Source organism: Hetaerina americana, unplaced genomic scaffold, assembly GCF_022747635.1.
Source record: "Hetaerina americana unplaced genomic scaffold, ioHetAmer1.1.p SCAF_3, whole genome shotgun sequence".
Taxonomy (NCBI): Eukaryota; Metazoa; Arthropoda; class Insecta; order Odonata; family Calopterygidae; genus Hetaerina; species Hetaerina americana.
In genome coordinates, this window is record NW_027286874.1 from 82,633,961 (window position 1) to 82,660,328 (window position 26,368).

Consider the following 26,368-nt stretch of genomic DNA (forward strand, 5'->3'; position numbering starts at 1 on the left):
ATCACAGTACGGTTTTCGAGAGGAACACTCCACCACACACCAGCTCGTCCGTCTCGTGGAACAGGTGACGGCCGGATTCAATCGGCGATGCTGCTCAACGGCGGCGTTCTTTGACATCAGGAAAGCCTTCGACCGGGTATGGCACGCTGGTCTCAGGCGAAAACTTGCAATACAGCGGTTTCCAAATTGGCAGCGCCGCTTGCTAACATCATACCTGACAGGAAGGACTTTCCGTGTCGCCTGGGGACGCGCGCTGTCACAGCCGAAACAGGTCCACGCAGGCGTGCCGCAAGGATCGGTGCTCGGACCGATACTTTTTAATCTATATACGGCGGACCTCCCGGTAGACCTTGGACGACATACCATGGTTGCCCTGTATGCGGATGACGCAGCAATAGTGACCACTTCGCGGAGAGCACACATGGCGGCAACATACCTACAGCGAGCAGTAGACAAACTGCTGGAGTGGTACGCCCTGTGGCGAATCAGCGTCAACAGCGCAAAGACACAGACGATTCTTTTTTCACCTGGAGGACTGCGAGAACCAGGAGAAATCCTCGTGGGCACCGAGGAGGCGCCATGGAAGGAAGAGGTGACCTATCTAGGCGTGATACTGGATAAAAGACTGACATTCAAAAGTCACGCCCTCGCTGCCACCAGGAAGGCAAGAGGAAGACGACTACAACTCTCGCCGCTGCTGCGTTCACCGTCCCTCTCTATCAAGACAAAGACGTATCTGTACGTGGCGGCAATTCGCCCAATCTTGATGTACGCTTCACCGGCATGGAGTGGCAGAATGACTCAGACGGCCTTCCACCACTTGGAGGTAACGGAAAGAGGGGCACTCAACAGTGTACTTGGGCTTGGCTGGAACTATGCCGCAGAAATTCTCCACGCCTTAACTGAAACTGCGCCCATTGGAGATGTCATCAAGACTCGCGCGACGGCCTTTTACGAGGAGCTTGAAGGCAAAAAAGAAGAGCACTTGCGGTCGATCGGCGGCTTAAAACCTGTCTCCTGGGAAAGGCACAAACGCCCAAGAGCAGCAACGGGACGGGACGACGACCAACCACCATTGAAAAGGAAAAGGAGTTGATTGGACCTTCCTTCATCGACGGGCTAAGAAGCCGCAAACACAGCAGCTGAATGATTAAATCATCGGGCAGCTGCAAGCCAAGCGTCAAGAGGGAACGTTTTGGCAAAAAAAAAGAAGACGGACGTTGGAAATGTTGGAAAAGTGTTTCGGCAACGATTCTCTAAAAAAAACGGTCGTTTACCAGTGGCACGAGCGGTTCAGAAGTGGTCGTGAGTCAATCGAAGATGATGAACGCAGTGGCAGACCATCGACATCGAAAGTCGGTGAAAAAATTGATAAAGTAAAAGAAATGTTGGTCAATCACCGCAAATTAACCATCAGAGAAATAGCGGAGGACTTGAACATTGCCTATGGATCCGCCCAAGACATTGTGGTTAATGATTTGGGTTTCCGTCGTGTAGCAGCAAAGTTGGTGCCGAAAGACCTCAATTTCATGCAAAAAAGAGACCGTGTTGACGTCGCAAAAGACATGATTTGCGAGGCTGAATCCGATCCCACATTCATCAAAAGGATCATTACTGGAGACGAGACGTGGGTTTATGAGTACGACACGCAATCCAGACATCAGGCAAGTGAATGGCGTTCACCAAATGAGCCGAGACCAAAAAAACCACGTCGTTTTCAGTCAAAAAAGAAGGCAATGCTGACGGTTTTCATGGATTACAACGGTGTAGTGCATCATGAATTTTTGCCAGAAGGCCAGACAGTAAACAAAGAGTATTATTTGGGCGTTATGAGACGTTTGCGTGAAGCAATTCGCCGAAAGAGACCAGAAATGTGGGCAGAAAACTCGTGGATTTTGCACCATGATAACGCACCGTCGCACAGTGCTATCATTATTCGTAATTTTTTGACGAAAAATGCAACAAATACCATCCAACAGCCACCGAATTCACCTGATTTGGCTCCCTGTGACTTCTTTCTGTTCAATCGAGTTAAAAAACCATTACGGGGAACGCGTTTTAGCAGCCGAGAGGAAGTAATGGAAAAATCGCAGGAAGCACTGATGGACATACCGAAAACCGAATATAAAAAATGTTTCGAGGATTGGATCAAGCGCTGGCATAAGTGTGTTGCAGTCGATGGGGATTACTTTGAAGGGGACAATATAGATTTAGATGAATAAACTTGTATTTTTAATTTTCTGAATATATTCCGGGAAATTTTTGATCAAGGTAGTATATATATATATATATATATATATATATATATATATATATATATATATATATATATATGAATATGTATATTCCGTAGACTACCAATGACCATGACTGTGAAATTTTAGCGGTGGTTGTTTGTAAGACTAGTTGGTTGTAATTTCGTAATTAATTAGAAACCTAATCTCACTAATGATGGTAGATATAGTTTTTTTTCTGAAACAGTAATATTTACTCATGTGATACTTCGACCAGGGTAATCTTTCCATATACAAATTTTACCTGTGTTGCATTATGTTTCTAATAAATGAGTCTGCTACTGGTAGACAAACAAGGAATTCTTATTTTCGTTATTTATTTTTAGGAGAAGGCAAAGGAAAATAGATGGAAACTCGTAAAATTTAGTTTATAACAGTAACTTTTACACAATGTGAGACAAATCATAGTCTTTATATTTCTCTTACATTTAGTTGAACTATTCATGAGAAACAATTCAACCTTTCGTTGATTAAATTATTGACGAAAGCCATCAAGAATGAAAGACGAAAAACACATAATAAAAAATATAAATTCAGGGAGGTAAGGCGAAATAAATAGGTAGGTGGAGTTAACTGCTTTTTTGCATTGATACTTAAGAGTTGGTGAGTGAAAATATGAATATCTTTAAAAGGAAATTACTCTACTAGTACTTGAATAAATTGTATACGAACAACTGTAGTGTTCAATGGCATGGTGCTTTGCTGGCGCATATTCATACTATTCCCAGAATATTCATCGGAAGCAATATTTTTTAATGCGAAATTCATCCTGGTTGAGATCCCGACAAGAGTTGAAAACTGTGGTGGTTATTGGTATTAACGGCTTGCCGCATCATAAAATAGCCTTCCATGAATCATTAATATGAAAGAAATCAATGATTGGGAAATTCGTCCAAAACGTTACGCGGGAAAATGGGGCCGTTTCTTCCCATCTCCAAAATCCGAAACAGCAGCGAGAAGGGATGGCGTACGAGCACATCCTCTCTTAAGCAACCCTAAAGCGAATTGTGCGGATTCGGCACGCCGGGTCTGGGGTTTCAAATTTGGCCCAGCAAGTCCACATGACAGCCCTCTTCTCTTTCTCCGACTCTCCGATCCCTTATTCCTCCCAACCCCCCCGCCGCCAAACTCCCACTACACCGCACACCCCCCGTCCTCCGCCGTCCTCATTCCCGCCTCCACCCGCATTCCCCCTTCCCAATACTCTCGCCGCGTAGGACGAAGGTTTCCCCTTCTCAGGGTAAAACGGGCCAGGGTCTGCGGATCCCTCCTGCCCTGCCGTCCCCACCGTCCAACCAGTCGATGGGGATTACTTTGAAGGGGACAATATAGATTTAGATGAATAAACTTGTATTTTTAATTTTCTGAATAAATTCCGGGAAATTTTTGATCAAGGTAGTATTCCAAGAAATTATGGGAGATGCCGCAATACTAACTTTTCATGAAGTCATCCGCTAATATGCATTTCAATGCAACAATTCCAGTGCAAAAATCATTCGCCTTAACTAGGATCCCGCATTCACATCATCATTTATTCTGCCATACAGAAGCCATAAAAGCCATCAGCAAAATAGTCACAGCCGGTTCAGGATATCTCAAAAGGTGTGCTCACGAATAACCCCTGAAGCTGATTATAAGTACAATTATTTTCCGTTTAGAGAGAGAAAATAAAAGAGAGTAAATTTGAGGATAGTTTAGTAGTTTCTTTATGGTTAATTTTCCCGGCATTTTCAAAAATATTGGGTGACACTTAACGCATTTTTTTCGCTACCGTACCCGTTATAAATGAATTACGCGTCATATGGAAGATGAAATTATTATTTCGATTGATAAAATTATTATTCCTTTATCTAATCATAAAAATTGTTATTTCCGTATTGTCTACTTCAATTGTTGAAGGATTTCTCTTGAGGCCAAGAAACTAACAGAAGAATCTTGGACAGGTCTCTATCATAATTACTGCTTCCTCTGTTTCATGCTTTCCTTTCTCTTCGTGGACTCAACATGTACTTCGAGTAACCCATTATTCTACTCCTATGTTTTGTTGATCCATTCTAGTTCCATATTTGTCACATGATATATTAAACTAGTACCATAAGCATAGCATGTCCATGTTTTTTTTATTTTAGGCTAGGCAATGTTGAACTGCGGAAATCGTTAACCCAAATTACTTTCCGATCCTAGAAAATTAATTCTCCTTTCACCTTTATCCTGGCTTTTGCCTCGATATTTTCTTTTTTATGAACGTTACTCGCTTTAAACCCGCGATGTTTTTTTTGTCTTGATATATAGGATTCCTTTCCCAAAGCTATTAACAATATCTCACTCCCCACCTTTAACTTTTTCCAATATTCCAATTTCTTCATAATAAAGTGACGTTTACTTATTCTGCCTCGGTTTGATTGATATCCATTCCATTAATGGTTTCTGGAAGGTGGCCTTACTATTTCAACTGGTTGAAATTTCAAGGCAATAAATAAGACGATAAAGAAGCATGAAATTATAAAAGCGAACTTAATTTTAGGAACTTCATAATATTGGAAATCGAAATAAAATACTTGAGGTGTGCAAGAAGACAAAAATTTAGAACTTGCATCTTACAGCACCAATACAGTGACCCAGCATTTAATAAACAACTTGTCCGCACTAATTTAGTTATTCCCTTTCAGGAGACGGAATCATATCTTAACATTAAGTGGAATCTAAGTATTTTTTAAAACGATACCAAGTTGGGGCTACCGCGAAATATTCCCTTCATAGAAGACCACTCATAGACGAGGCTTCACTAAACACTTTTGCGAACAATGATAAGAAAAGTGATTAAGGAAAAAAATGGATAGAAGTTGAACCCTTCGGAAGAGATATGAAATACAGAGAATCATGAGGACTCTGAACGGCCACATATCTCGTCGGAGTTATGTACCTAACGGAGAAACATTTCTTTCTCAAATATCCTCTCGATACGAAGACAGCGCCATCGGACGGAGTGAGATAAATTCCTATAAACCATCGCGAAAGAAAACACGCGTTAGCACTCCTCGAGTACCCTCGGCCCTCGCCATAGGCTCCCCCACCCATAACCCGTCAATCGATAGTTGTGCGTCCCGAAAAAGGGAGCGGAGGTCACACCAGCTCCACGCCGCAATCCACCGAGGCGTTGGAGGCGTGAAAAGTATGCGATAAGCAGACACGGGAGGGAAAATTTAGGTGGAAAAGCAAATAAACGAATAAACAAAATACATAGAAGAAAGTGTATATCACGCATGAACGAGAAATTTCAAATATAACATTCCTTTAGAGGTAAAAGATAATGGTTCAGCCAGACTGATTTTTGAGATGCTATTTAATTTCTTATGAATACTTTTTTACTATATTTATTTTTTCAAATATTTCTTGCAATCAATTTATCAGGGGGCGAGGATATAACTGCTGCATTCTGCAGCTAAGAAAATCTTAAGATAAACGGAAAAATGAAATCTCCGGAAGGTAGAGAAAGACTATGGGGAGGATGAGTAGAAGGGTGAAAATGGAAGAGTAAACGATATTGGCACGATGAGTGGACGCAAAAATGGATGTTCAAAATCTCGTTTTTATCACCCAGGGTTGCTAATACGACGAGAGAAGGAGTGCCATAAAGATTAGCCGGGATGATGTAAGAAAGGTGGTGAGCATGGTGGTAGCTCGGATTGAATATCAAAATGGTGATATTCTACGCCGATAAGAACAGCGACGAAGATGCACTTTTTTATCTGGAGCAAGGGCCCCAAAGGAAGTCATTTCTATTCCGAAAATAATCCTAAAGGTAAATCGCGCATGAAATGGCACGACTATGATGTCTGTGGCGTTTTATTAACTAGCAAAGAGGGATAAAAATAAGGATAGAGATGAAAATGGCATTGCGACATTTAAGAGATTTCTGTATGGTAAGCTTAATATTTTTGCTGTGTTAATAACTTCATGAATCCCGGGGACCAAAGGCAGCTGCTAGCTTTCATTTACCGTATGCAAAGTTAGTGGACTGATTATTTATTAATTTCTTATCCTATTGGACTTCCAAACGTTGAAAATCGTACACATTTTTGAAAAAGTTTTTTCTGTACAGTGACCTTCACGAAGAAATCTCCAATTGAGAATTTAATTTCTACCAGTGGATTTGAATATTTTTATGCAAATTGTTTCCCGCCCTTGAGAATTTGCAGTTAAGAAATCGACGTAAATAATTAATGGAAAAAGGAACTTTTAATGAAACGATTTCATTTACCGGAATCTTTCGTGATTTTTTGTCTAAATTGTTTTCATGTCGAAGCTATAATATTGAGGCTTGAAAAGTTAAAATCCCAAAGTATGGATATAGTGACAAGATATAAATACATATTTGAAACGTTAGGGCGTAACCACGGCAGTTCGATGAATACTACTGAAAAAATAACAATGTCATAAAACCAAGCCCTCGATTCGTAGGGATGCTATTTTAGGCACGTTTGAGAGAAAGAGAGAGAGATGAAAGTTGAGTTGACTTCGGATCTCTTTTACCACCGGAAAACGCAACAAGTTCGACTATTTGGAAGGAAGAAAAAAGAAAGGAAAATGAACAGAGTAAATATCTCATAGCTATTTCTAATATATTTTTGTAGAAGGCGTCATATTTTATTAAAAAATCAAAATGGATAAAAGCATACGCAAAGGGTTTTTAAAATGAAGCCTTACAAAACAAAACATGAGGTAAAACAATTAAATTATCACTAATTTATCCCACTACATTTTTTGACTTCGTTAGATTGATTATAGCAAGCACGTAATAGGAAACAAAATGTCTCAGTTTAACGTCCCATCCGACGGACGTCGTACTCACTCAAATTGCTCTCCACAAAGCACCTCGAGTAGAGATTGGGATACCACTGAAAAAAAATATGCCGCCTACGAGAAACGAACCTTGGCCCTCACAGTGAGAAGTCTGTACGTTAGCCTGTCAGTCAGACTGCCATACTGAGAGCTATGACGTTTTTGCTGTGATTATCCCAAATGGAACGGATTGAGTGACCAGTATGTGTCTGATGCCAAAATAACATGATCTACATCATCGTACGACCTGTATCATATCTAATAGGCCTATTCTAATAATTTATTATTTGAAAAGTTATGATCACTCCTTAATGAGCATCCATTGTATATGAACCTTTTAGACCGTGGATTGAAGATATTAAATGGCAACACCCATGCTTAACTTTAAAAAATGAAGAAACAATACATTTATTAAGAGAGGATACACATACGAGGGGTGAGGGAACTCGTATAAGAAGTTCCCTGTTTTCCTGGTCAGGCTATTCTACCCAAGTACTAAAGTTACTCAGCTGTTAACTACAAGCGAACATGTACTTTAATACGGTGAAATTCATTATTACAGAAAACGGACGTAATAACTATAGTTAATAAACTTCTATATGGGGCAAATGCAAACCTCCCAAAGGAGAAATGTTTAGTAAGAAGAAGCAGTCCAGTTAGATAACAAGCCACAAAATCTTTGACCCCAGGATTGGGGCACTGCGCTCCCGGTCACCCTACTCGCGCGCAGTGGGCCCCTCCGTTTCCTTGTCGTGCTTATTGGCCATCCATCCACCAGGGATTCTTCTTGCAACCCCCCTTCCCCCGCGTCACTTCCCCCACTCCGTTTGACGGTGGGAGATATTTCTAAACAAGCACCCCCTCTGCGCGGGGCAGCGCCAGTAAAACCGACCCTTGCAACACGGCCTTGGGGTCTGGGCCAAACGGAATCATGTTGGCGACACATTACACCAGGACGAAACGGTTCGCTTTCCAATGGACGTGAGGTGCGGGAGTGGGGGCTGGGGGGGTTGCTCAAAGGGGATCACGTGAGCCGACGGAGGAGTTGTTGGGAGGAGGAAAAGAAAGGTGACATCCTCCTCCAGAACTGGGGGGTGAGGGCCCATGGGACGGTTTGGCGCTTACCGATTAACTAACGGCAGCCGCGAGGACTTAAATGATAGTGTCGGATTTAAGCCACGGGACACCCTCGGAACGATGCACCTCCCTCCCGTCCGCGGTCACGGTTTTTGCATCTATCAAGTACATCTACCACCCCTCCACCTATCCCAATTCGCAAACCTCACTGGTTTGGTTTTTCTCTGAGAATTAAGACTAAGAAAATTTCAAAAGGAGTGTTGGGCGTGGGGGAGATCTTTTTAATTGATCTTCACAAATAAGTACTGAACTGAGCCACAAAATAAGAAAAATCGGCCGATTACTTTAAACAAAGTGACCTATATCTGTTCCAGCGACTCATCCCTAAAAATTAATAGTAGAGAAACACCAGCGAAAAAACTTCGCCTAAGATAATCCATGAAAAGTTTTTACGGGCTGCAGGAATTTTTTCGTCCAAAATTATTGTATTGGTCCTCAAAATTATGTTTATTCCTACTCTCATATTTCCTAAATGTAGTTTATAAAAAAAAATTTCTCTCCCAAAGAGCTAACTTCTATATCACTTATAAATTTATTTAAACATATATTTACACCAGCCGAAATTTTCCGATTGAGTCGATTTAAATCACATCTCGTTGCTAAAATATTTTCAAATTACAATAAGGCATATTTGACCGTAAGGCAATTGATATTGAATTTCTTAATGTCCTCATTCGATAAATGTGAGCAAATGAATCCAAAAGTTAGATTGAAAACTAAAGGGATGATCGCCGAGCAATTAAAAATTGCCAAATCATTACACAGCCATCACTTATCACAACATGGATGTTCAACATGGGTCATTTCAACTGGACCAATAAGGTCATATTTAAAAATTTTTAAATTCCAATAAATTCTGAGTACCTTTCAGAATCAAGAATCTGTTTTTCTACGGATAAGGTCGAAATTATTTAAATTATCCACAAAAATGAGACAAATTTACAATTAATTCCAGTTCCAATTGCCAAAATAAATACGTTAATATTTATATTTTATAAGTTTATATTTTATATATTTAATACTCAAGCAGAATATGATTAAGTCTAAATGAAGTTTCGTGCACAATTTATTTCTATAGTGCAGCGCATAATCCAAATTTCAATTAAATTCCACACATAAAGTCATACAACTTTTAATATTCTATTGGTAGTTTTAATGGGGCTATAAGAATGCTGAGTTTGTTTTTAGCGGAAAATTAAGGCTAGGTTTCATTTAGGACTAGAAGAATGGGTCTCGAGAGAAAGTGTCGCATTAGCCTGCTCCCGTTGGAACCAGTCATAGACATTCAAAGAACAAGGTAACTTTCAATAAATTTTTATATTCGTCTGAAAAATCTCCTCTATCTTTTAAGAGTTCTGTATACCTTTATATTATAATCATAATGAATTACGGCCAATAATTACTTTAATTAAATTAAGCGCGTTTAAATTATTTAGTTACATGATGTATTTAGTAACAAATTAGCCAATTATGGTACAACTCTGTGTCACTCGAAAGTAAGAACAACTCACCATTTTTTAATACCACATCTCAAACGTGTTCTCAAAGTACAGTGATTACAAAGCGAGCTAAACCGATGATTACGTTGTGGGTGAGGTGAGAACTTATTTTTATTACCTCTGTCAGATTATCTCTAATTACTCATCCTGCAAAATAGCAGGCGGCTATTTTGCAGTCGAATGACATTCCAAAGCATAATTAATACGCATATTTATAATTACAAGATCTACTTACGCAATGGAGCCAATCATTTTCGGTTTTGCTTGCCTTATTAAAGCGTCAAGCTGTGTCAGCATATGTCGTGTTGACACCCATAGACACAAGACGCCCGGTGTCGGACACGTTATATTAGCCCTGCAGGGAGAATTTGGACGCTCAAATATCATTCGCTGTCCTCGGTCTTTAGTCACACGAGGATGAGCTGAACATTGAGCAACTCTTGCTCTCGCGCGTGCAGTGTGGTTGTGTACATGTGCTCGTGACTAAATACTGAAAACAACATGGAAGGTTATTCCCTCAAATCAGGGTGTATCCGAGCTATAGCAGTGCGCTATATCAGGGTAAAGCGGTTTCAGGATTATTCATGCAAAACAAGTATAGTGTGTCTGAGTGCAAGTATACATGTGTTCTACAATTATTTAATCGTTATATAATTTTCTTCCCCTGTAAAAAATTGTGGTATTTTACTGAATTTAGGCCTTGACGTTTTGGTGGCCAAGCACTAGTTCCTGAAGACTGTTTTGTCACCCTGAAATGTTCCATATATATTTTTTTAAATCAATGGTAAAATTCTCTACTCATACTAATAATCATAAAATTGGCAGGCAATGGATTTTTCTTATAAATTAAAAACAATATTGTAAAAGCCATTTAAATTGTAGTTAAACAGAAAAAGAAAATTTTGCACGAGCTGTCATTATGAAAATGTAATTCAATATTGACATTTCGAATGCATTGGATTAAGAATTTAAATTTATATAGTAGTAATATCATATAATATGTCAGGATGACACTACAAAAATTTGGAATGTAGCTATACTACTACCATTATGAAGGATGATTGCAAGTGCGGACCTTTAGTAAGCACACGATATTATTCTATTGTTATGCATTACCATTCGGGATAGGTTTGGAGAGGAGAATATAATTATTAATCGAGTGTATTAGTTTAATCAACCAGGGAAAATTATGTGGAAAATTCAAATGTGGCAAAATTTTCTTGAGATTTAAAACACAGTGCGGATGGAGCTATACAAGTATAGTGAGCCGTGCGTTTTGCGTTAACCCTTAGTTATGCAATTACACTATAATTTGTATTAAGGAAATAAATATTTCTATGAGAAAATTATAATGTGTAGGAGATTAATAGAGGAAAATATCCAGCGAAGTATGAAATGAAATCATTTTGTACATTATGCGAATATCATCCAGCACCTTTGCGTGCAGCATGACATAAACATACAAATTATAGGCAAAGAGTCAAATGAAATATACTAGAAAAACTTCTCCGATATTAATTTACTATCCTTCTCCAAACCCACAGTTCAAGTGCCGCCAATTCACACCCATCATCTGGCTTGAGTGACCATGATTCCGCGTCCGAAAACACCACGCTCCATATCAAAGTTCTCAGTAATATTTCCTTAACATCCTTTTTCAAAGTCCTTGCCGTCAGCTCCTTACTCCCTCTGAAAGCTTTTTTGCCTAATAAATTATTCTTTGTCTCTCTTCTACTTTGACTATCTTGGTCCAAAACACTTCCGAAATAGGAACACTCTTCTATCTGCTCTAGTTTTTGCCTTCGAACTTTGGCGTTTAAATTAATATTCCTCCTTCTCAAAAACTGCATACTATGCCTTGTTAACATTAATTTTCATCCCCTGATTTTCCAATACGTTCAGCAATGATTGTAAACCCTTGGCTGACTGGCTAACTAAATCTTAATCATCCGCAAACATAGCTGTTTTTATGGATTCCTCAATCACTTTCATTCCTGCCTCCATCCCATACCTTTCTTACCATCAACTCCGCAATTCATTGAAAATAACATGTGATATCGGGCAGCCCAATCGTTCTTTCTCAGCCTGAGAAAGGTAAAACTTGCGGATAAATCGCTGACCCTCCATTCTATTCTTATCTTCTGTGATGAATGCATTAATTCCAATTAAGTTACTCTATTAAACGCCTTCTCAATATCTTCGATAAAATAAATATTTTATAATAGGTATATTTTCTAATATTTGTTTTACGGAAGTGTTCCTTTCTATAAGTGATCTCATTACTCTAATGGCATAATCTTCCCTTCAATCCAAACTGATCATCTTCCAAGTAATCATTGGCCCTTATTTTCATTCTTATTACCACTTCAGCTGCGTGTGAAATCATACTTACTGTTCTATAATTCTCACACATGGCTGTCTTCCCTTTTTCGGGAAATAATACTGATCTAACGAAATCTTTCTGAAAAATTCCTCCCCAATAAATTACTACGAATAGAAAAATATAAAATACGCCAATTGAAATAAAACCATGAAAAATCTTGCTACCACGTTTTTCTAGACCCTTCTTTTAGATATTTTAGTGCACTGTAAGCCACCGCATGGGAATGTGTTAGGAAGTAGATACACACCAGACTGATTAAGTAGTATCGTGGGAATGTTATTTATCTAAACAAATATAAGAAACATGGAACCTAACTCATAAGAACGTAGTTTAAATTAAAAGATATCATTAACAGAGGCATTTTCGCACCTTTTTTACTAAGCATTTCTCAGGGGACCTTCGGGCAAAATCATGAATTTCAAAATTTGAGCCATAATCCCATACCATAAGGATTAATTGATATTAAATAAATTAGACCACTGGATAAATAACTAAATTAGACTATTATACTACTAAATAAATGAGACCAAATGAAAAATAAAATATTTTTTAATTACTTTCGTACACTAAAAATAATCCCATAATATTTCATTCTTTCAGCACTTAAAGTTTCACCGGCGTTTGTCTTCGTAAGGCTATTTAAGACGCTAATTCCTGCGGCAAGAATATTTTTCACAGTTGGATGCAAGCCTGTATGACATTAGAAATTTAAGTAGCCTCACAACTGAGTATAAGAAAACGTCTTATGTGCATATGTAGAAGCTGCACACATTTTTCAATAACTATTCAACTACAAATAAGCTACTAATTCAAATGCGTCAATAGATTAATGGAGCAAACATATTAGACCCTGCAAACTAGTAAAAAGGCCTTATTATCACTAAACGTAAAAACAAACGCAAAATAGAACGCATTGCAAACTCTTCTCCCAAAAATAGCGTCTAGGAAACATTGTACGCTTTTACCAGATATGTTTTTAGTACCTAACCATACGTGACGTCAGTCTTTCCATCCGGCTCTTTTTAGCTTCACTTTTTTCCTCAAAATATGTTCCTCTACTTCAAAACGTTCATTTCAAACGATGGTACCAAAGCTACGTAAATAGTGCAAAGTGAAGATATGTTTATGATTGATTAATGTTTAAAAAGTTTACTGTTCTCACTGGCGTGAAGCACATCACATTTGATCTCAATACTACACATATTGTGTCCAGGCTTCATATCGAAATGTCAGCATGAGCCAGGCAGCTCTAGATGGGTTAAGGATGAAGATGCGGAAGGGTGACATCCGTGATTGACACGGGAGAAAGGAGGGATGTCAGCTATCCCTAACGCATTGATAACTCACATACTGAGGATATGAAGAGGTATAGGGTATTGGGAATATTACGTGAATATAATTTAAAAATCATGCAGGGATGTTCAAGCCAGTTAGGTTTTCAATTTATAAATCTTATTCACGGTTTGAAATAATATTGCAATAATTCTTTGTCACAAATAAATAAGAATGTACGATATTCTGGACGGAGATAATACATAAGAAATCTAGAAGAATGATGCTCAAAAGAATTGGGAAAATTAAGGTTTGGAGGGCTTAAATTTGAGAAATCGGAGAGCTTAAATTAAATTTTGAACATTTGAATTCCCGTATTTGGATATTAATTGGACAGAACAGAAATGAAATGGATATAATTTCATTTGCAACTTATAATAATTTTAGCCCAGGATTAAATAAGGTGCGTGGAGTTGTATCGCTGATATACCTTTAAAATATTAGCGTTCAAGAAATTCATAAAATAAAGAATTTTAAGGCATCAATCTTAGGAAAACGGGTATGAAGAATATTTAATAATGTGAATTTATCATTTCATGTGAATATTGTAAATGATATCTTGGATGTATTTAGGAGTCCTCACAGAGTAACCTTCAACTGCTATTTTAATCAACAAATTTTACTTTCCGTTTAGCATCTCTCCTTCACACGTCATAAACAGTAACCGTCACATTAAAAAGCTACAGTACGTATTGTGGCAAGTGATTTTGTCCCGTGCACCTCGCAGGAGGAACAGCTAGGATAATTTTAAAATTTGAAAGAATATTCCGCCCTCTCCTTCTCCCATACACCCATTTGAGTTAGTATGAAGGAAAGTCAATGAGGAGGTTAAGTGAATAAAAAAGCGGTGAAGTGAGGTGGAAACAAATGGTGAAAAAGTCCTGTTTTGTGTGAGAGAGATAGAAGAGGGAACGACGTATTTATTGACCCAAGCCTTTTTAGGGCCGCAACTATTCCATAGGGAGGGGCATTAAAAATCATCTCTACTTGGAAAGAAAACGGGGTCGACGGAGATTAACAAGTATTTCCTCGACGAAGTCGGAAATTCCGCTCCGCCTTAAAGTGGATTCTTAAAGGAGTTAACCGAGGGAGGCAAAATGAATGTGGGATGGTGCATCAATCTCAGTCACGGAGGGCGTGGACCGAGGCACCCCGGCGCCGGCGCTACTCCGAACCACCTCGAGGCGCCGGGGTGGTGGAGATGGGAGGTCGTGGGAGAGGAGGCGGCATTGGGGGTTGGGAAGGAGGCGGGGGTTCGGAGTGGTCGAGACGAACGAGAGGAACGCGGCGGGAGGGCGAGGGTGGAGGAGAGGGACAGGGAAGTTGAGGGGGCGATGAGGTGATCTCAGGAGCTGCGGAGGAGACGAGGAAGATGAGCGGGAGGAGCGGCGAAGGAGGCCGGCAAAGGGAGAAGATGAGGACAGGACAGGGAAAGGAGAGAGCGAGAAAGAAAGTGCAAGGCGGGCGGAAGCAGGAACGCTGCTCATAAGAGCGAAGCCGAGGGGGAATATTTGGACCGGAAGATTTGAGGGTGGAATGATGGTAGCCGTCGGGGTGGGTGAAGGCGGGGGAGTGGGGAGGAGGCGAGATATGCACGAGACGAGATTGAGCGGGAGATGGTGAGGGAATGGTGGCGGGGAGATCGAGTGTGTGGGCTGGGAGAAGAAGAGGGTAATAGTGGCGAGGGTGTGGCGGAGGAAGGAGCTCTGGTGTGAGTTTACAGGAGGCTAGGGGTGTAAACGATGGGGACCAAATTGGTGGTCGGGAAGGAGCGGGTCGAGGATGTAAAGAATCTGGGATGTGTAAAGGGAGGAAAAGGGTTGAGTGAGAAAGAAACGAGGGATGGGGCGTGGGCAGAAGATGGAGATTTCATTGGAGGCGATGACATGGGTGACGCTGGGAAGAGAGTTCCAAAGCCCAGTCACTTAATTTTTCGGTCTTTCGTGTGTCCAAACTTCTTTTTAGATAAATAGCCACCGTCTTCTCACGCCCGAGATGATTAGGGTTGCCTTGAATTCAACACCTAAAACTAACCAAAAATATCATTTTCCCGTAAAGTTCAACCTAAACACATTCCAGCGCCCGCTGAGAGTTGAACAGAATTTCTTCGTTCATTCTCGCTGATGTTAGCAGCATAGGGTATTCTGTTTCTCAATTTTACTCTATTTGCATGTTTTCGCGTCAAAAAAATGTAAATTATTGAAAAACGGTTACTAACCGTTAAAGTAGCTGACTAAATCCATGATTTCGGGACTTAACTATCTCCATACGGAGATACAATACAAGTATACGGTATACCTAATCTAACTTATCCATTTGAGTATGTACTTAAAACATACAACCCACATGAAAAATCAAATTAATTATCAAATAATTGAAACATTGATACTGATCAACAATGAAAACTTTAAATATACCGAACTATATAGAAAATTACATATCAATTATTAAAACGCTCTTCAAAATAAAGACATATGCGCCCTCATTAACAACGAGCCCATTGAATCACAGTTATACATATATGCGTACATCTGAGATTCAGTATTGAGAATTATCGCTAACTAAATAATAAAAGTTAATTGCGTTGAAAATTTCCATCATATCCTTGAATTTGAATTTGAATTTCTCTTTTCATAAGCAGCTTCAAAAAATAAAGGCATATGCATAAAATTAAAATTAGATAATCATTAGTAAACTCTCTTGTCTCAATCGCTTTTATTTATAAAAATATGTAGTTTCTCGGTCAAACATCAAAACTTTTGTATCAAACTCGTGCCGTATATTTTGTTAAAGTTTTTTCTACACGCTTACTAAATACTTGAAGTACAGTTTAACATTCACTCGTTTATTTTCCTCAAAGGCCAGTCTTCATCAACTGCTGTTTCGTGAATCAGACATTATGTTGCTTATTTTAAAGCTAATGGTTCACACAATATATCTCTGAAACTTCCCAAATTATAAAAAGTTCTTCATGTACTCGTAACTTAGTTGGTCATTTTTTGCTATAAAGTTACTAATTATCGCGATTACAATTGGGGAAAATATTTGCTTATTTGGTGAATCTGAATGAAAAATATATTAAGAGAGAGAGAGCCCGCTATGCCTCGTGCAGTTAAGGCCGACTCAGCGCTCGCGTTGCCTCAGGAGAGGACGAAGGGGCATCGCCGTACAGCATCAACTGGCGACAGGACGTCGTCGTCTGGAATTGTGTCTCCTGAGGACTTTCGTCGTGTGTTCGGGAGAGGGGAGTCGGCGCCAGCGTCGGCTTCCCCGATCCCGAGGACGGCGAAACCAAAGGAGACCGCTGGCAACGTACCTGCCACAAAAACAGATCCAGCACCAACGGTGACACAGGATAGCTCCAGCGGCCCTTTTCAGGACCAAACTGGAGTTGACGACCAGCAAGGTCGCAAGACCGCCAAGAGGAAGAAGGAAGCGAGAAAAACGGTGCTGCCGGTTTCCTCGCAACCAACTTCGTCTTCGGCGCTCCCAGGTGATGAGGAGGGAGCTGCCCGAGCCCTGGACTCGGGCGACGGTTTTACCGTCGTCGGCTCAAAGAAAAAGAAGAAGAAGACGTCAACCCCTACGGACGACGCCATCCCGATGCCTGCTGCCACCGAAGGAGCACCAACGGTGACAAAAAGAAAGACGCCTCCCATAGTGCTGTATGGCGTCACGGACGTCCAGGGGCTCATCGAGCGACTGGAAAAGGAACTCGGGGACGAGTTTGGATTGGAGGTCAGGCGATCTTCCATCCGACTCGTCACCGAGACCATTGAGGGTCACCGAAAGGCGACTGCGGTACTGGATTCCTTGAGGATCCAATACCACACTCAGCCCATCGAGAGAATTCCCGGGGTGAAGCTTTTCATCAAGGGCGTATCTCGGTGGGTCAGCGATGACAAGGTGACTGCGGCTCTTCAGTCACTTGGCTACGTCGTCAGAAGCCTTCGTCGCCTGACGGTCATGGAGGCTGGGAAACCGGTCCCCATTGATCGCCACGTGGCGAATGTCGTGAGGACGCCGAGAGCAGCGCAGCCAAGGGACATCCGAAAGCTGCACTACTGCTTCGTCACGGTGGAACAGTGCCGTGGGGGAGGTGGCCCGTTGCAGTGCAATAACTGCATGCGCTTCGGGCACATTTCCCTTGCATGTCGCTGCGCCACCAGGTGCCTTCGGTGTGCTGGAGCCCATCGAGTGGAGGAGTGCTCCCCCTGCGGTGAATGCTGCCCCTGAAGATGCTGAGGCTGCTCCCCAGTTCCGGAAGGAGGACGTTCTGGGCACGATACGCTGCTTACGCAAGAGGAAAGCCCCGGGAAATGACGATATACCCAATATCGTCATCCGGGAACTTCCGAATGCAGCGGTGGCGTACCTGACCAGCATCTACAACGGCTGCGTCAGGATTTCCTATTTCCCGACCACTTGGAAGAGAGCGAGGATCATATGTCTCCCGAAGACGTCGAGGACGGAGGTGGGACCCGGAGACTTCCGGTCCATTTCTCTACTCGACGGATTCGGGAAGATGTACGAGAGACTTCTGCTGGAGCCGATAGTAGGTTTCGTCCGAGAGGCTGACATCCTCCCGGATGAGCAGTTCGGCTTCCGCTAGCGGCATTCCACGGTCCATCAGCTGGTGAGAACCACGGACTTCATCACGGACGCCTTCAACAGGAAGATGTCGGTGGCAGGCGCATTTTTCGACGTCAACAAGGCGTTTGATCGCGTCTGGCACCAGGCACTGCTGTTGAAGATGCGGAGACTCCACTTCCCGACGTGGATCATCGAGGTGATCCGCTCCTACCTAAGAGACAGGACCTTCGTCGTTTCCTGGTCTGACTCGTTCTCTGGGGTGCACCGGATCTCTGCTGGTGTCCCCCAGGATTCGGTTCTCGGGCCAGTATTATTCAACATCTTCTCCCATGACATTCCCAGGAGTCATGGGAGGCACGAGGTCCTGTCACTATACGCGGACGACGCGGCGCTCCTGTGCAGCTCCCGGCGAATATCTTTCGCCGTGGAGAGGCTGCAGATCGTCGTCGACGAGCTACTTTCGTGGTATCGTCGCTGGCGGTTTGCAGTCAATGCCGGGAAAACGAAGGCAATCGTCTTCCATACCGGCAGAGGAGCGCCGACAGAAGAGGAGCTGTCGGTGAATGGAGTCACCCTTCCGTGGGAATCCGAGGTTCTCTACCTCGGAGTGCTGATGGACCGGAAACTCCTTTGGAACGCCCAAGCGCGACGTGTCCGAGGGAAGGCCTTCGCGGCGCTTAACCGGCTTCGGCCGATTATTCGTCCGGGGGTCCTGAGCTCGGAAACGAAGCGTCGACTACCGAGCGTGCGTGTTGCCTGTCATCACGTACGCAGCGCCGGTATGGTCAGGAGTGCCGAAGTCTACCCTCGCTCTCATCCAAGTGGTGCAGAACTCTGCGCTACGGTGCATCTTGGGATGCGGGCGCTACGCCCGCGTGGAAGAGATGCACCAGGACGGGAACATGGAACCTCTGAACGTCCTTCTTCCGGAGCTGTCTCGAAGATTCTTCGAGAGGGCTGCGGATTCAGACGTCGCCACCATCCGACGCCTCGGAGAGATCCAGGTTTCAACGTGGGACCGCTATAAGCGCCCCATTGCGAGCATGGATCGCCAAGATGCCCTCCCAGCGAATAAGAGGCCCAGGCTTCAGTAGCAGGGATCGCCAGAACGCCGTGACAACGCAGAAGACGACGCCCTGCCTTAGAAGCCTAGGCGGCTGGAAAGGCAACACAGTGGAGCCCCGACCGGAGTAACGGGGGTCCGTCCACGAGAATGAATGAAAAATATATTCTGTAAGAATAGTTGTAGCAAAAATTGTTTCGAACAAAAATTGCACGAAAAAGCTAAAATATAATTTTAACTGTTTTTGAATAAAAATAAAATTTAAAGGATATTTCAAATTAATTTTTATACAAATAAATCGATGGCTTAGCTTATCAATTGTGCCACTTCTGCTAGGTCGATTTGGCCTCAAACCAAAATGCACAATTTAATGAAAACTTAGTTTTTAAAAAAGGAAGTAAATGAGGAATGTTGATCATAAAATCAATAATAAAGATGAGATTTTTAAATTGAAATTTAAAAACCTCTTACTCCACGTTGAAAATAAATCAAATGTCGAAACCTGGGTTGGTAAATAAAAATCAATGTGTAATGCTAATTATTATACACGATTATACTGTCATAAATATGCAAAGGTGTTTTAAGCCCTAAAATGAGCTGTAAGTTTCAAAAAGTGACTCCTGAGATCTTCAAATGCTCATGAGCTTACACTAAGGTGCACATCAAAGGAAAAAGGCCACGGGACCTCAAATGCTCATTTTCCTAAAGTAGAGTTTCTATCACGCAAGAAATAATTTCACGTGCAGCTAGTTTCACAAGGAATTTAGCTGATTTTTTTTCTTGTTGAATTGGAGCATCTCGCAGTTGTGTTAGTTACGGAAAGAGTTTCTTTTTCAATAACTCAATCTCAAAAGGCAAAAGATAGGCATTGAAAAAGCGTCGCCATCTATTAGAGAATACATACATTTCCAATTGGGTTGAGAATGAAAATATACTAGTACACTCTGGTAAACTACCCGCATATTGACCTATATCGATATTTCCATATGAGAAAAACGTAAAGCTGAATCAAAGATATATGTAAAAACGTATTATAAAATGGAATTTGCTCTAAGAATACGAAACATAATCGAATTTATCCGTCTGTAGGCGTAATGCGAGTAATAAGGTTCTATCTAGATGTCACAAATAAAAACGTTTCAGGGTATTAACTGGAGGAGGAAAATAGAATAATTTAGTCCTACATACATGAATGTATACGTTAATATGTTTACGTTTGTATGTGTGCATAGGCATACGTTTTGTGAATCATACCGAGGTATTTACACAAAATTTGGAAGCCGGAGTTTTTAGGGATGTCACATGTTATACTTTAATTCGCAACAGGAATGCTACTTATAAAACAATATTTGTTCCAAAATTATATTCCCATTCACTCAAACTGGAACTACTAAAGCTTTCTAAAATCAGGCATCCTGCATATCTTAAAAATGAAATATAAGATCTTCTATTTAAAATATGTAGGTTGCATCACACCTACTCATGAATTAAGGCTCGAGAAAACCAATCGAAATAATAAATTCACCATAATTTATTTTCCAATCATTAATATGGACGTTTTCGAACAATTTGCTACGTTTTCTGATCCCAAAGGAACAAAGCAACTTGGAAGATGGGTACCTTATACAACTCTTAATGGATCGACTTGCGTCCTTGTATTTAAAACTTGGGATGCCACTTCGAAAAATCCGAGAAGCGATGGCTTTCGTTGGAGTAAACATTTTAGAGAAGGTTAGGTTATTGCAAAGATACGAGTAAGTAAAATGGGAGAAACATGTAACTGAGGCGTTCACCAACCCTGAAGCAACAGCATCCAACAGCGATAAACTTACGTTTTCCACATCCCGCTCGTGGACCGATGCGAACCGGATACTTCTTGTCACACTCGCAGATTCTGGACACTGTGTTGCAAACGACGTGCGGTAACCGCGGACTGCAAGCCACTTCACACGGCGACCCCAGGTAAAGCCCAACCTCTGCAATGGAAGAGACGGGGAGAAATTTATTAAAGTGATACATTTTTCTGCGCTGGAAATAATTTTTACAATATTGATCCAAATAACGGCGTCAATATATTGAGACAATTGTATTACGTTCATTAGCACAACAGAAATACTTCTAGTTTTAATGATAAAAGTATTGATAGGAGCCTTTGATTATATAAGTATCTCATAAACTTTTGGCGTTATCTTTTGGTTTAATCAATCCACCGGGTTTAATTAACATTGGTTGTCAATCGAATAGGTGAGTTGGGTGAGTAACGTGCTCTTCTGCTAACCTAAAGGGTACGTGGTTGAGTCCCGCCTCGGGCATGCGTAAACACAGGTGGTTCGGTGTTGACACATTCTCAGCTGTGACTGTGAAACTGATGACAGGCCAAGATTTTATCTGGGCCCCATTAGTACACGGACCACCATAGCCAAAGGAAAAAAATGGTTTACCATAACATTAGCTATTAAATAATTACGTCCTAATATCTTCGGACAATTATGCTATTCTCTCAGTTCTTATTTACTTAATGTAGCAGAAAAATATTTTTATCTTCTTTTCGAACTCCGATGAATAAAGTTGGTCTCATAATGGTATATTCATAACATAATTTGGTTTAAGCTTTTTAGCCATATTTTAGCATACCCCATTTTTCAAACGAAGTATATTTTACAAATTCCTAATAACTAGAGCTTCTACCAAAATGGAGCTCGCTTGAATACCAGAAGGCGTCTGCATAGCAATAAGGGAAGTAAAAGCCCGACCACGATGGATAACACACGCGATTACTTATGAGTACAGCTTGTTGGAAAACCCGAAGAGAGGATTAGATGGAAAATGAGCGCATGCATGGAAAATGCAGGTCACGGTTGCGCTTGGCCTTGGTGTGATGCTTATGTATATGTATTCCGCCTGCCAGTCTTAATCGAAAATCACATTTCCCAGGAAGTCACGTATCTCAGGAAAATATGCTTAGTAAGTTTTTATTGCTCAGCCATTACTTCTCTTAACGGTGACACTTGGGCATAAATTTCGGTGGTGGCATGGAGAGATGATAATTCACTGGATTCAAGCATGGCTCAAGTACTCAAAGCCCTCACATTCCCCCACTTTCGGAGCAAGCTGAGAGACTGAGATCTTAATTTGGGCCCAAGAGAGGCTCATTGCATTAGAATTGACTGAAACCACTGTATTTTTTCGGTCAAAATCTATTGAAAAAATGTGTTTCCTTGGTTTAAATGGTAATATTGTAATTTGTTGCCTTAGGCGTAAATTTATGGAAAGTATGCATTATATTAAAAAGAAAGAAGTGATTTTGTAATTTCACGCCAACTTTCATGTGGAATTTCAAAGTTACTTCTTTCAATACAATATTTATGTTTTTTTATACTGGTCCCTATGAAATTATAAATGGTGGCAGGCTTTTTAAAGGCATTAAAATAACTTGATTTTAGGTACACACTTTAATAATATAAGCATTGTTAAAACGTCTGAAAAACGCAACGTGACAATGAATTTTCCCGTCCGGTCTTTAAGTCATGGGTCATTTAGTGCAATAATTCTTCGTGTTTATTCTAATGAAAATAACAATCGAATGCTAAATATCTTGACTCTTTTTTACCCGAAGTAACAGATTGGGATTACTTTTTAAACTATCGAATTTACAATTTCTAAACTGAAACACTCTCAACCGTATTTGTACAAATATCCTAAGGCCACAATTTTATAATAGTCCACTGATCTTATTTATGCAAAATGGGAAGCATAACTACATCATCAAGGGGTGTTGAAAACGGAAAAGGAAAGGGTTTTACTTCTCTTTCTTAGAGCCCTAAGTGAAGACGAAATGTCATAACTTATTTTTGGTTATCTTTCAATTAACGCCCCCATGAGAGAGAGAGAGTATACGAGCGATTGACCTTTACTCATTTCAACACGAGAAATTCAATCTTGTAAGAAATTCATCCTAGGTTCTAAGTGCTAAGTTGTGAATCCCACTGCCTATTATCATGCGTCGCTTGAGTGCAATGAATTCCATTTTAATGGCGCTGGTCCATATGTTATGCCATCCTTAAGTGCTACACGAAGAGCTGATAACGCGCAATTAACTTCAACGACACTATTGCTGTCTCATGCTCTCCAAACTTTCCCCTCTCTCTTTCTCCCCAGCCTTACCCATTGCCCCTCCCTCTACCTTCTCTCTCCTTCGACTTCGCGTCCTCTTTTCTCCATTCTCCTGTAACCCAGCAAGCTCTTCGCTTTCCCCATCCACCACTCAGGCAGAAGATACCACGTAAGATCCGATGTGTCCGAAGGGATCTAGGCAGTGACACGTCGGAATTCAAGGACCGGAATAAATGTTGGCCTAAAGCCACAAAGTATATTCGTGGGGAAGGGACGAAGAAGAAAGTCTCTTCAGATCATGCGAGATATTTCAGGGAATAAAAAAATTAAACACCGTTAAAACGCTGCCGTTCTGCTCTGCTTTCCTCCCACACAATCTTCCCAACCATTCAACCGAATAGCTCCTGAGTTTGAATAATGACTCTAACTTATTTTTTTTAAGATTTACGAGATTCTTGTCCGCCCCTTAGTTTTATTTCACACATCGATGAAAAATTCTAGTATTTTATCCACTCTGATTCTATATGATGGCGTCAAAAGCTGTCTATTTACGTGATTATTTATCTACAATAATAAGGGTACGATCATTTGCTCTATTGAATAGGATAAAAACTTCGGAAAACTTACGTAATTGACCCAGAAATTCATTCTTTAAAATATTACACATTTCCATTTTATGGGAATGCCAGGTAATATAAAAATAGCGATGGGCTATTCTTACGGAATAAATATAATTAATCTTTACAGAACTTTCCCAAAATTCAAAACAAGTGAAAAAGTCAACTTCGAAAACCTTTTCGTGGAGGATGGGAGATATATTGGACAGCAATTCACACAAAATAATAGATCAGGTCTTAGTAAATAAAGACGAAAGGATGAGAAATTTATTTAGCAAAAATTTCAAAATAATAGAATCATTCTTAATATATAAAGACAAGGAGCCAGCAATTGAAATATTATTACATTAACTAAAAGTGGTGCTTCTTCTTCAGTAACCAGCACTGTGGAATATGTGACTCATTCAATGGGTATTCTTCATTAACAAATTTTATTTTCGTGCATATTTTTTGCTTTTCCTTGAGAAATAAACATTTGCATCTAATTATAAAATGAAAATAAGTTTTCATAATGCGGAATATTTTCTTTGTGAATCACCGATGTCATGAGCTTAATTTTTAAATTTACATATGCCGCCGTTTGAGTATCACGTAAATTTTGTCTTGAATTTATTTTGCAAAGACCCTCCCAAACAGCTTTATCAAACTATCAACTAAATTCTCCGACGCTGGTGACACTCCCAGTTGATAAGCTTCACGCACTCGGTTTCCTTTGGGTTCATTAAAACTGTCAAATTGATCAGTCAATCTTCCATAAGGGTTTTTTAGGGCTCTCTTAGTCAGTGAGTCAATGCTGATAGACAATGAGTATTTATCCATTTTCTCTCACCGGAAAAGCGGCTGAGCATCAGACGATGGTCACTCAATGGAAGGCAATCCACCCTCATTTTAGCGAATCCATATTTATTCTAACATAATCAAGACTTCCTTTCCGAAGAGCTTTGATGAAAGTATTCCCCAAGTTGATCCAATCCTTCGAAAGTCTATGGTAATATTAAGTTATATTAAATGCAGAATTGCGGCAGAAATGTGGTAGTAGTTCTTCATATCCAAATAAAGTGTGTATAATCATTAAATAAGACAAAACCTTCAAGGAAGTTTGGATGAGATACTTGCGCAAGCAGATATAATGTGTCAATACGACTCTAACAGAAAGTTAAGCGATATTTAGTGACGTTTCAAGGGTTTAGCATAGAAAAATTAATATAAAGTATGGAGACAGCTTGATTACCAAGATTCTGACATTACAATGAAAAGAAGCGTTATATTTATTACCAGCTAAATTGCACATTCAAAAACGACTACGACTAATTCAAGTTACTCTACGGTATTAGCGAACTTTGATTTGGCGATGATAAATGGTGCGGTAATTTACGTGGGAGCAATCGTGAAATCGAATATTCATTTCTTCCTTTTCCAGGCTGAAATTGGTACCCAACTGCAGCCATTCATTCTCTTCTATTTCTTCCAAGTTGAAACTATAATTCTTTTCAATATCAAATAAGAATTATCCTTCATACTTTAAAAAAGTGTCAAGCACTGGAATGCTGTTTAATGAGTTACTTAACAACGTCCGAACGCGACGGGCGCTATAACTAAGCAATTTGTACACCAGAATGGTATGCGCTGTTTCCTACCCATTTTCATCCATTATTCGAAATAAAGTAATTCCAGATAAACCAAAAGTTTCAAATAAAGTTTAGATTTTACTTTATAATCCATACTACTAAAGGGGTATGAAGGTGTAACCTTAATTCAAAATGGAATAGTAATAATAAAAAGCCAATTAAAATCCCTCTTGCCTCGTTCTAATGATTTAAAGTGGATAAAACCCATAACATAAAAGAAAACAATTGGCGGGGGGGGGAACGGCGAAATAAATAATCTATAGAGAAGAAATAGTGTTACAAGTATATATGCAGTGTCTCTATTTCTTTGTAGCAAAATCATATGATATAAAGATAGAAAAAGTTCTAAAGTTCTGATTCTATGGTCTTGGCTGTCATGGAAATGTCATGTCAGTCAGTCAGTAAATATTATGTCAGACAAATGTGCGAAAGAACTTTGAAACGCAGAAATTGACTTTTGCCCAAGAACTGATCAATGTGAGATATAATCAAAGGAGTTTTTCTTCTGGATCAAAGTGATTTACGCTAAAGAACCCTACATTCCATTAAAAAGAAAGATAATTGGTCTCATAATTCTTCGATTTCTCAATCACTTACATCCTGTCTTTAACTTTTTACAGAATATTATCACCTTTTCTTTGCCTGAATTCGATTTCTCATGAGGCTGCAGGCTAAAAAAATTTTAAGGTCTCATTGAAATTGACGGAGTAAAAAATCTCGGCAACATCTTAACTAAAAAGGGGCACATTTATTTTGGAGATCGTAAATATATATCACCTACAGGTATTACGAGTGCCTATTAAACATGTACGTGCCATATGCATCCCATCACATTCTTTGAACCGTTAAATTTCGATGTTACTAGTC

General features: G+C 40.2%; 1 protein-coding gene across 2 annotated transcripts in view; it reads right to left on the reverse strand.

Moving 5' to 3' along the window:
- Window positions 1-26,368, reverse strand: part of LOC139690233 (uncharacterized) — a 239,547-nt gene that overhangs the window by 58,794 nt on the left and 154,385 nt on the right. For both annotated transcript variants that reach the window (XM_071587555.1, XM_071587554.1), the window contains exon 2: window positions 20,976-21,119. In XM_071587555.1, coding sequence (XP_071443656.1) covers window positions 20,976-21,119 — 144 coding nt within the window. The remainder of the gene's footprint in view (window positions 1-20,975; window positions 21,120-26,368) is intronic.